Raw genomic sequence first — 11,342 nt, forward strand, 5'->3', positions numbered from 1 at the left:
ATACTCTCAGATTAATTATTATCTGTATTATATAAAGTTTAAAGCTTCATATAGCCAACTTACCCTTATAGTTTTAAACTAAAAATATATCTCTCCAATTATTTATATTATGGATTTTAGAGTAATGAAGTATTGCATAAAGTCTGGGGATATAAAATCTATATATACTTTAAACAATATATACAAATTTTTCTCTGTAATACAAACTTTCAAAATATATCATAATATTCCTATGGGTTTTAATAGACTATTGCCTCAGTACATTAAGTATTTGCTTCTGCTCCAATTTCGTAGTATTATGATGTCATATATACCTAAAACCCTAAATGAATATCTGTGAAATATTGTGTGTATAGGCGATTTCATGTCAAGCGACCAAACTTTTAAAACTAATGTACTTCGATTATAATAATATTCGCCTAATGTTAGTCTTATATTTAACAATATCGAAGAAAAACTTCATGAGTTGCAGTGGATCGAAATTTGACGGTCATCCCCTTCGGAAGAAATGAGTTTCAAAAGTTGGGTCACTTGACATGAAATCCGCCATATATTCGACGACACTATATACTTACTGCGAAGTCAGTGCTCAAAAATTCCACAATGCTTAAAACCATAAAGCATTTTCCAAAAATAAACATCCAAAAAGTGGTACTTGACCAACAACTACTACTAAATGTAGAGTACGTAGTAAGTAGTAAATATCATCAACATTATACAAGTGTACAATCGTAAGGGAAAAATATAACAACAAAATTAACGCGAAACACTGCATAAAAATGAATTAATAAATTGTGTGCAAACTGTTTTGCACATGGTTACATTAATTCATAAAAAAGGGTAAAATAAAAATTGCCAAAAAAAACCCAAAATAAATGAATAAACCAAAATTTTTGGAGAAGAATAAGGAAGAGATGAAAAAAATACAGTAACAAAGTGTTTACTGATGTATGATATCTGTGCTTGTAGAATGCAATACATACAGACATCCATCCATCCATCAACCTTACATCACATGTATACATTTTTTACTTATAAATTTACAATGTATAGTAAGTATGTTTGGTTATATGTATGTACTTGTATTTGTTCATGAATATGAGGGTTTTATTTTTTATATTATTTTGCTCTTCTTCTTATTTTTCTCGTTGTATCAAAATTAGGTCAACAAGCATATGCATTTTGTAGGGGAATGTTGCACAAAAAAATGAAATGCGAGAAAAACAAAACCAGAATCAGATTCAGAACCAACAACAACCAAATACACGAAATATATAAAATCCGTTATAAAAGTATATGTATATACATGTTACTGCCTCACCTTCTTTACACCCCCGTCCAAAAAAAAAAATTTTAAAAAAATGAGAGAAAAAAATATGTATATTATTTATGCATCTATCCAACCAACCAACCATCCATCCATCTAACCATCATCCATTCTTTTATTCATTCATCTACATCTCTTATATGCACTTAAATACACGTGCAATTAGTGTTTCCTCTTGCGAATTGTATTACGAACTCAACCAAACTACACAAATATTTTAATATCCCAGCAAAAATTATGAAATACTTTGCTTTATTATCTATAAGTAAACTAGTAATGACTTATTAAGAATATTTCATATAAACTCTTGGTCATTCATCTCTTATCTTATTTTCTTAGGAGATTTTTATAAATTAATAACATTGTAATTATTTACTTGTAATCGCTGGTAGTAATGAGTTAAAAAGTTTAAGTGTAAGTTTTTAAACCCATTATTTTTAATCCTTCTGTTTGAAATTAAAATCTTTGCTGGGTATAGAAAATTTACAAAATAAATAAAAACAAAATAATACTGTACAGTTTTTTTTTTTTGCTGCTGCTGTTGTAGTTATTTTATCAAACAATACCAAATCGGTAAATAAAAAATTGTATATATTTATATAGATCTACCTCTATATAAATACATTTTAATACAAATAAATCTTGACATTAAGGGATATCACAGATTGTGGTAAACAATAAACATGATTTTAAAGAAATTTAGATTTAATTCATGCTCTCATGCTATCGGCATGGCTGATATACAATTGTAGGCTGAACTGTGAATACCTCTACCAATTCAATATCAATATATATAGGTAAACAGTGACAAAATAATGTTTTATGGTTATATTGCTAAAAATCAATTTGATGAATTAGTAAAAAAATTAAAAATAATTGTAAATATTGTGATTAGAAAAATACACAAATTTTTCAATTTATTTTACTAAAAAATTGCATCACTCTTTTAAAGAAAACATCAACAAATTTTTAATCTAGAAAAATAAATATAAATTTATTTAAAAAAGCTTAATTATTACCCAAAAGTTTTGTATATTGTTAAATAAAATAAAATTTATGAAAGAAATTTAACAATTACTGGCATTGTTAAGTATTTTATTCATAATTAGAATTCAAATAATATTCAAACACAGTTAATTCAATATTTGTTACAAAAAAAAAAACTCTGAAATAACTTATTTGGTTTTTTATATATTATTTGCTTTTTATCTTATCTTTAACCTTTGAAAGCCATAAAATGTGATATGAATTGAAATTACTGGCAATAAAAATGCAAAAATATTTTGTATAATTTATATAAGCTGTTATATAAAGCTAATATAAGTAAATTAGACATATTGAAATATGTTTAATAATTAATATATTTTGCAAGGAAATTAAGAAACCAGAAATGTACTATTTTTATAAATAAATCCTCTATATAAATCTTTAATTTTTTATTTTGTAAGGTAGAGAGTAATTACTGAAGTAAAATCAGTCAATAAAATTTTTAGCTCAAAATGCAAAACAGTCGAATTTATATAACTTATTTACTAATCTTAATATTTTGTTCTTTTTTTACAGATATGAACAAAATCTCCCAAAATTTAATGAACAAAATTTAAATTAAAAATTTTTGTAAAACAGCAAGAAACTAATTTTAACTAAAAGCAAAATAAATTTTATGAAAATTTTCAAAATTTTCCCTTATAAAATAAATTAATATAAAACAAAATATACATAAAATAATAAAATTAATTTAAATTTAATTAAATAAGTCAACAATTGTTAATTAAGATTTAAATAATAATATATTAATAAGCAAAACAAACAAACCCAAGGAAGGCATACATTTAATAATTCAATAAAATAAATAAGCAATAAATTAAATTAAAATAACAAAAATCAACATTAAACGCCACAAATTTAAGAAAATAATTAAAAAAACAAACCTACAAATTTACACCCCAAATAATTAAAAAAAATATATTAAATAAAAAATAAAACATGAACAAAAACCAATGTTTTTCTTTTCTAAATATTATATTAATATGAATATATTTTTATAAACAAAAAACAAAATAATTACTAAACAAAAGTACAAAATACAAATTTTAACAAAATTTATTAGCAACGCAATAGTATAAAATAAAAACCAACAAAACAACAACAACAACAAATTTTTAATAAACAAAAAACATAAAATAATCTTTAAAACAAGTCTGATAAATAATTAATAAACAAAAATTATACCATATAACTTTTTTTTTTGAAAATAAAACAAATTACAAACCAAAAATACAAATTTTAAAAAGAATTACAAATTTTTTGCAAATATCCAAGTTTAATAAATAAAAAATATATATAAATATTACTTATAACAGTTAAAAGTACAAAAAGCAACAATTTTTTATTCAAAATTACCATTGTTAGTATAAAATCGTAAAAATAATAAGTAAAAAATATATTAACAAATATAGTCTGCACAATTACAAATTTTTCAAATAATAAATAATTCTATAATCAATAAATAAATGAACAATGAAAACAAAACAAATTTATTTCATAATCAATTAAAATTTTTTTTTGCAAAATAATCAAATACACAAAAATTATAACGAAATACGTACAACTTAAAACATCAACAAATAAAACAAATATTCATTAAAAACAATTAACAAAACTACAAATATTACAGTAGTGTTGTAGTAAATTTCTTAATAAAAACATAAATTATCCCCAGTGAAAAGCTAAAAATACAAAAATATGCATAAATAAAACCCTAAAATTATTTTGAAAAACTACCTCAAAAGTGTAAAACAACAACAAGTGTACAAATATTTAAAACAACAAAAAAGCTATTTTATTCAATTAAAAAAAATACAAAAACTAAAGCACAAAAATTAAGGTACAAATTTCATGCAGCCACAAATAAAAAATATTTAAGTTAATATAAAACAACAAAATTGTTTTTGGAAAAAAGTTTAACGAAGGATACACACATTTTTCGAACAATACCCCACTACAACTAAAGTAAGTTGTAAGTAAAATAAATACAAATTTCTGACTGACCCCTGTTAAAAGTGCTTACAACAACGGCCATGCAACAGGGTAAACTTAAATGGCGTCTTCAATAGTGGCACAATCCAGCGGCGGTACACAAGAAACGTCTGCAAACTCTTTACTGCATCATCATCAACAGCAACAACAACAAGCCCAACAACAGCAGCAGAACCAGTTGCAGCAACAGCAACTTAACCAGCAACATCACGTTACATCTGCTTCTGCTGTTACATCAAGCAATTTGCACAATACCCACTTACAACATTTAAGCAGTCTAAGCCATCATTATACACACGCTTATCAAGCGCCCTCAACGGCCACATTTCAGCCACATCATCTTCACCAGCAACAATATCAACAACATCACGTTGCCTATCCGGGCATTCAACAGCACAGTCAGCCACATACACAACAACAGTTGTATCAGCAACATCAGCTACAACAGCAACAGCATTGGGATTATTATGCGCGGCAGCCACCGCCCCAGCAGCAACAACAACAACAGCAGCCTCAACAGTCCCAGCAAACACAACAGCCTTTACAATCGTCTACACCCACTAGTACCAGTAATAACTCAACGTCAACTTCCAATAATAATGCTCCGACGGCCACAAATGGTTCAAGTTCCGTTGCCACAGTCGAAAGCCAAAATGGTACCAATCCAGGAAATAATAACTCTAACAGCAACAACAACAACACACATGCCAGTTCGACCAGCAATAGTAATACCAATGATTCTGTAAGTTCTCAAACTAACGGTTCTAATAATAATTACACGCGCCCTTGGGAAATGGAGTCCAAAGACACAAACAGCAATTCCAGTTCCAATCCACCACAACCAAAGAGTGGCTTTGAGCCATTTTCAAAACTGCCCTCCTTCTCGAGTCAATTTCATGGCTTCGATCAATTAATGGCCGATGGCACACCCATACCGCCAACGGCCTCCTCTACCACAACTGGTCTTAATCCATCTTTGAATTCTCTGCAAACCGTTGCCATGTCACCAGCCAGTATATCGGTCAGTTCACCGGGAATGGTGAGTGTAGGTTCCCCTCTCACTCAATTGTCGAGTATGCAAACAAGCATAACGCCACCAACGACGGGGTTTGCACCTTTAGGTGCACCACCTCCGCCTGTGCCGGCCAATGTTTTTCATCCTCATCACCGGCCCGCATACCCTTTAGTGCCAGCGGCTTTGCCAGCTCGTGATATAGCGCCAACTTTATCCAGTTCGGTGGCCAGTAGTTATGCTTCCGATCCGCTACTTTATCAACCATTGACACCTTCATATGCTCCTCCCACACCCAGTTCATTAGTACCCCCCTCGATACAATCCACCTCATCATCACTGTCTTTATCATCATTGTCCTCACTGGGCAAAAAGGATAATTCTATGTCAGCATTTGATCTCAATACAAATTCAAATGGTTCACACATGAGTGCTACTACATCGAATACGCCAAATACTATCGCCACGCCTCTGGGCATGCATACGCCAACACCTTCGTACGATGGCGCCAGCAGTTCGTCAATGATGGATATTTCCAATAGTGGAGTAGGTACTAATAATACTGGTTATCATACACCCCACTCGACCCACACTAGTACGGGATCTCATACACCACACACAACCCAGCCGCATACGCCCACTCCCTCGACGACTACGCCTCTGAAGGCGGACAAAGTTCTAAACTCGCCGGTGGCTAGAGTGGATGCCCGAAAGAAAGAGAGGCGGAAAAATCGGGCCCATTCGCTGGAGTCCAGCGCCGAATCTGAGGCTAGCGCCATGGATGTGGACCCCAGCAATCCCGGCCAAGTAGATGCTGTCTCAAGTACTGCTAATTTTAAGAGTCCCATAAGTAGTTTGGGCATAGGAGACAGCAATGACGGTACGGGAGAAAAACAGGTAAGTTTACATATTGACAAGATAATAAAGGAATGGAAAGAGAGGCCGATCAAATATCGGTTACATCTGTATCTTTATTGTCTTGGTTAAGTACTAGTTACGCAACAAACACCAATTGTGATCAAATTCTTATAGATGCCTTCTAACATTTTCCAGTCAAAAAAGAAACGTAAACGTTGTGGCGAATGCATCGGTTGCCAGCGCAAAGATAACTGTGGTGATTGTGCTCCCTGCCGCAACGATAAAAGTCATCAAATCTGCAAACAGCGTAGATGCGAAAAACTGACCGAGAAAAAGGTAAGAATACAACAAACAAAAAATTGCAAAATTCATTCATGATTTCAAGTAGTCACGGCTTGTATTGACTGGCCAAAAAGGCCAAGGAACCGGACAAAGAAACAGGTTTCAATATAATCACTTCTTAACGTAAATTATATCCATGAATGTTTGTGTGTGAGTGTTTAAGATTTGTAGATTTTACGATTTATGTCAATTGTGCAAAGTATAAACGCGTTTTTCCAGTAAATAACCTACAAAACACCAGATGTTTTTTCCTCCAGTACGTCGGTGTTATGTCTATAGTAGTGCTATAGCATCTTTGTTTAAGGATTTTTGCTGCCATTGATGTTGTTGCTCTTTTTGTTTTCACTAGTTTAATTGATGTGTAGTCTTCTCTTCTTCAGATTCTTCAGAGTCTTCATCTGCGTTACTGAAGAACATGTGTTTTATGTTTGGCATACACATGCTTTTCAGCGTTTAAACACGTTTTTAGCCCGTTGAATAACATAAATAATGTGTGTAAATTACAACAATAAGAAGAACAACAAAAATAACAAAAAAAGTACAGCTGATATCATATAATTAGTAGTTGAAAACAGTCACATGCATCCTTTTTTCAAAATCTTGATAAACTAAACAAAAAACTTTAATTCTGTCCGAGAATTCTGAACAACAAACAAAAACACTGAATAAATAAAATAAGTGTTATAACTGAAGATCATTTTAAGTTTTTTTTGTCAGTGCTGTTGTTCTTGTAGCTGCTGTTATGACCGTATTTCCGTTTGTAATTTGTTCAAGCAAGTGACATTAATTATAATTGTCAGCATCAATTCGGACAGAAAAAAATTCACAAAAAAAGCAAACGAACAAAAATGAAAGGAAGACATCAACAAATTGATGCGAAAGATCATCTTACAAAATTGTTGACGAGATCTTCAAGCTAGTTTTTGTTTCCTTTAACAGGAAGACGTTGTCCATATAATTTTACTTTTCATTTACACATACTAACTCAAAGATACACGAATAGTTGAAATAGGTACTTAAAGTATTTAAGTGTTTACAACGTACAATTAAGATTTATCATTTAAATATCTTAAAGATTCCATAAGATTTTTTCTTAAGCAGCTGGAAATAACTTATATGTACATGGTTGTTTCTCTTCCGATGGTAAATTCCTAAGGCCCGCTGTATTGTAATTAATTTAGTTATTTTAATACTTGCTTCGATTTTTACAAAATAGGTCAGTTGTTAGGTTGAAGTAAAAACTCATTTCTATTTCCAAAAAGGAATTAAGAGCCTCTTTTATATTGTCATTGGGACTGAGTAGCTTTAATTTATTGGATTCTGTAAAGAAGTTTTCTATCTATATGAAAAAGTTTTTTTATTACTCAGCTCAAAAACCCGAGTTTTAAATAATGCCAGATATGTATTTTACAAATTTTTCAAACTGAAATTCTGTTACATATTTAGTTAAAAATATAAAATAAAATGAACAGAATTAAATAAAAATATAAAGGAAACCGATGAGCAGATGTTCACTAAAACACATGACGACAGACAGAAAACTACAACAATACGATCAGAACAAAAAGTAATACACAGATACTAGTACACAAACACATTAGTAAACTCAGATAAAATATCAGCCTTTATGTGTTTGTGATTGTCAGACAAATTCTGTTTGTTATTAAAACAGGAGACAGCTGGACAGACTTAAAATAAAATAAAAAAAGAGACAGACAATAAATAATAAATATATATGTATATGTGCCTAAGTATGTTTGTATGTATATTTTAAATACAAATTTTAGATACAAACATAACAAACTTACTTTGGTAAAATATTTTTAATATTTTTTTTGGAAAGTATAACCTTTTTTAAATTTTATATACGATTTTGTTTGTCTATGTTAAATCTTAAATGTACCAAAAAAACTAAATTATCAATTTCGGTTTACCTTATAAATATTTCCATAGTCCTCAAGGCCCTAATTTAGTTCATGCTAAATATTTATTTTTGTGTTTTCATCCTTTCACAGATCAATGAACGTTAACTCGTTTGAATTTTAGCCGTTTTTTATTTCATTTGATTCTCAATTACTCCTTTATTTATGGCCACTACTTTGATCATTATTTAGCTGCTCTGTTACTTTTGTGAGTTTTGATATCAAAAGGATTTAATTTTTTTCTGGTTTCTGTTTTCATTTTAACTGGCTTTTGCCGTTGTTTTGTTTTAAAACTGCAGATGTTTTGTTTTATTGAAAATATCAATAACTGTTTTTCTTTTTCGATGAATGGAAATACGTACATACATGCATACGTTTGTACAATTGAGGTTAAAAGGGTGAATGGACTTTTGGATGAAGTATATTTTTTAGAAATATTTCATGTAAAATTTTGAAAATATTTCTTTTTTTGTGATATGTATGACAATTAAATTGAATTTTAGCAACGCAATATTTATTTGTCGAAGAAGAATACATACATAATCATATCCGTCCGTGTTTTTATTATGGTAAGGTTCATGGACATCATGAACCTTATGACACATTCACAGCGTTATTGTGTAAAAGTGACACATTTTTAAACTCCGGGTATTTCGAATACTGGCTTAGCTCAATAAAATTATTTTGATTAATACACTCTTTGAAATTCATGTTACATTGTCATGGTCATTGTGTCACTTTTTAAATTGTCATAACGTCCATGGACACTATGAATTGCTTTTGTGTGTGGTAAAAGCCCCCGTCTGGTAAAAGCCAAATCCGCACTTTTAAAAGTGTCAGAATGACTATGTAACACTTTTAAAATATAATCGAATTGGAAACTTCGTTAAGGATTTAAGAAAGTGACACTCTTATCACTATTAAAAGTGGCTATGTCTATCAATACAATGACCATTTTTGGTGTAACATCACTTCCATGGACATTAGGAAACGACACCCCACCAAACTATGTGTACTGATGTAATTAAAACTAAGATTTGCGAAGAAGCTCTCAAAATTTAAAAATGGGAAATAAATTTGAGTTTATAAGTAAAAAACACGTAGTAAGTACGTCTAATTTGCATAGTTAAGAATGGAGGCGCCGAAATGTTGATAATAAACCAATAAACGTGTAGTAATACTAGCACTTTTATTTACATTAATACAAAACCATTATATTTAAACTAAAAGTTAAAATATGATATGTGAAAATATTTTCACATATCATATTTTTTACTCACTACTGAACAAGTTTACACGCAGAAAAATAATTAATTAGTTGCTATAATCTTTCTAATATGTGTGATTAAATATATTATAGCAAATAGGAATATGTCTGCTATAATGATGTTTATGATTGTGGATTATAGTAGTAATATTTCACATATATTTTAATCATTCAAAATCTCATCAGTTAAAATTGTATTATAAGATTTGAAATTTTTTCTCTGAGTATTTGTATAAAAATGAGGCTTCTTTAAAAACTAATACAACTAAGACTAAAATTATAAGGAGCAAAGTAGTAATACTACAGATTCTTCACATATTTATATTGTAAACATGTAGTAGATCTGCAAACATTTAACTACTCGTACTTGCATTTTTATGTTCGTTCATCTACTTGTTCAGATACTTCATATACATATTACTGACACAGCCATATATACATATGTATATTTACATTTGTATGGATGTGCAACATTAAATATCCTGATATTTGCTACCGTATACAAGTACAGATATGTATGTATATACATTTACTCATATTTACAATGTTCTGATACATATATATGTATAGTATTTGTATTCAAATAGTAAAATATCATCATACATTTGCATTGCACATACTACTTACATACCGATAATATTCGTACAGATATACATATGTAATGTACGTATGGATTCATATTAAATTGTATATACATACATATGCAATAGGGTTTCTTGTACAATTTCCATTTCCTAAAGCTTATAAATGTTAAGAAGATATGAGTATGTTTGCTTATCATGCAATAAAGCAAATGCTTAAAAAAATAAAAGTCCAAGTTTGAAACCCTTTAATTATATAAAACACAAGTATATACACGTATTATGCTATGGAATACTAGTACTCTTATTGTATGATGAAGAAACGTTATACTTACTATATTTGTATGAGCTTTAAGTGCATTGCTCCTTCAAAATGTCGTTCGTGACATACTACACTCTCCTCCGTAAATTTTCTTAAAAATCCTTATATACATAAATACAATAAAAACAAAAATAGCAAAGGAAAAAAATAAAATGAAGTACTCTGTTATAAATTTTTGTTTATTTAAGATTTTGAAAGCTTTTAACTTAAAATATTGTGAAGAAATTAAATTTAGTCTTTGCAATATTACAAGCCAAATCCAACTAATAAGTTTAATATAGTAAATGAGAAGTTTATAGAACTATTTCAAATACATTAAAGGGATCTACTCAAATGTCGTTTGAATTTAAAATCAATTAAAGGTATTAGACAGCAGATGGCAACATAGACGCCACCTATCGGACGCAAACAAAGCTTCTCAGAAACAGATCAATTTGTAGTTCTGGATTTGAGCGATTTTGAATAAACTAAATTTCTTTATTGATAAATATTATTAAAAAGATATATTGTTTAAATTTTTATGCAAATTCTTTATTTTATCAATTTAAAACTAACGCTATTTTAACAGATATTTGTGTACCAAGTTAACAGTGTTGTCGTATTAGTGTTTTTATTATTATTGTTGGTAGTCCAAGTTTAACCAATTTTTAGAGACGTTTTAATGTCTTATAT

At 29.4% G+C, this 11,342-nt stretch overlaps 1 protein-coding gene across 4 annotated transcripts in view; it reads left to right on the top strand.

Annotated features, from left to right (window-relative positions):
* Nucleotides 1-3,961: 3,961 nt before the first annotated feature.
* Nucleotides 3,962-11,342, top strand: part of LOC111674877 (DNA N6-methyl adenine demethylase) — a 168,851-nt gene continuing 161,470 nt past the window's right edge. For 3 of the 4 annotated variants that reach the window (XM_046951021.1, XM_046951024.1, XM_046951022.1), the window contains exons 1-2: nt 3,962-6,275; nt 6,411-6,572. In XM_046951021.1, the coding sequence (XP_046806977.1) occupies nt 4,428-6,275; nt 6,411-6,572 (2,010 nt within the window). In that variant the 5' untranslated portion in view covers nt 3,962-4,427. The remainder of the gene's footprint in view (nt 6,276-6,410; nt 6,573-11,342) is intronic. The other variant, XM_046951023.1, reaches the window with a different exon arrangement.

The sequence above is a fragment of the Lucilia cuprina genome, chromosome 5 (assembly GCF_022045245.1).
Source record: "Lucilia cuprina isolate Lc7/37 chromosome 5, ASM2204524v1, whole genome shotgun sequence".
NCBI classification, from domain to species: domain Eukaryota; kingdom Metazoa; phylum Arthropoda; class Insecta; order Diptera; family Calliphoridae; genus Lucilia; species Lucilia cuprina.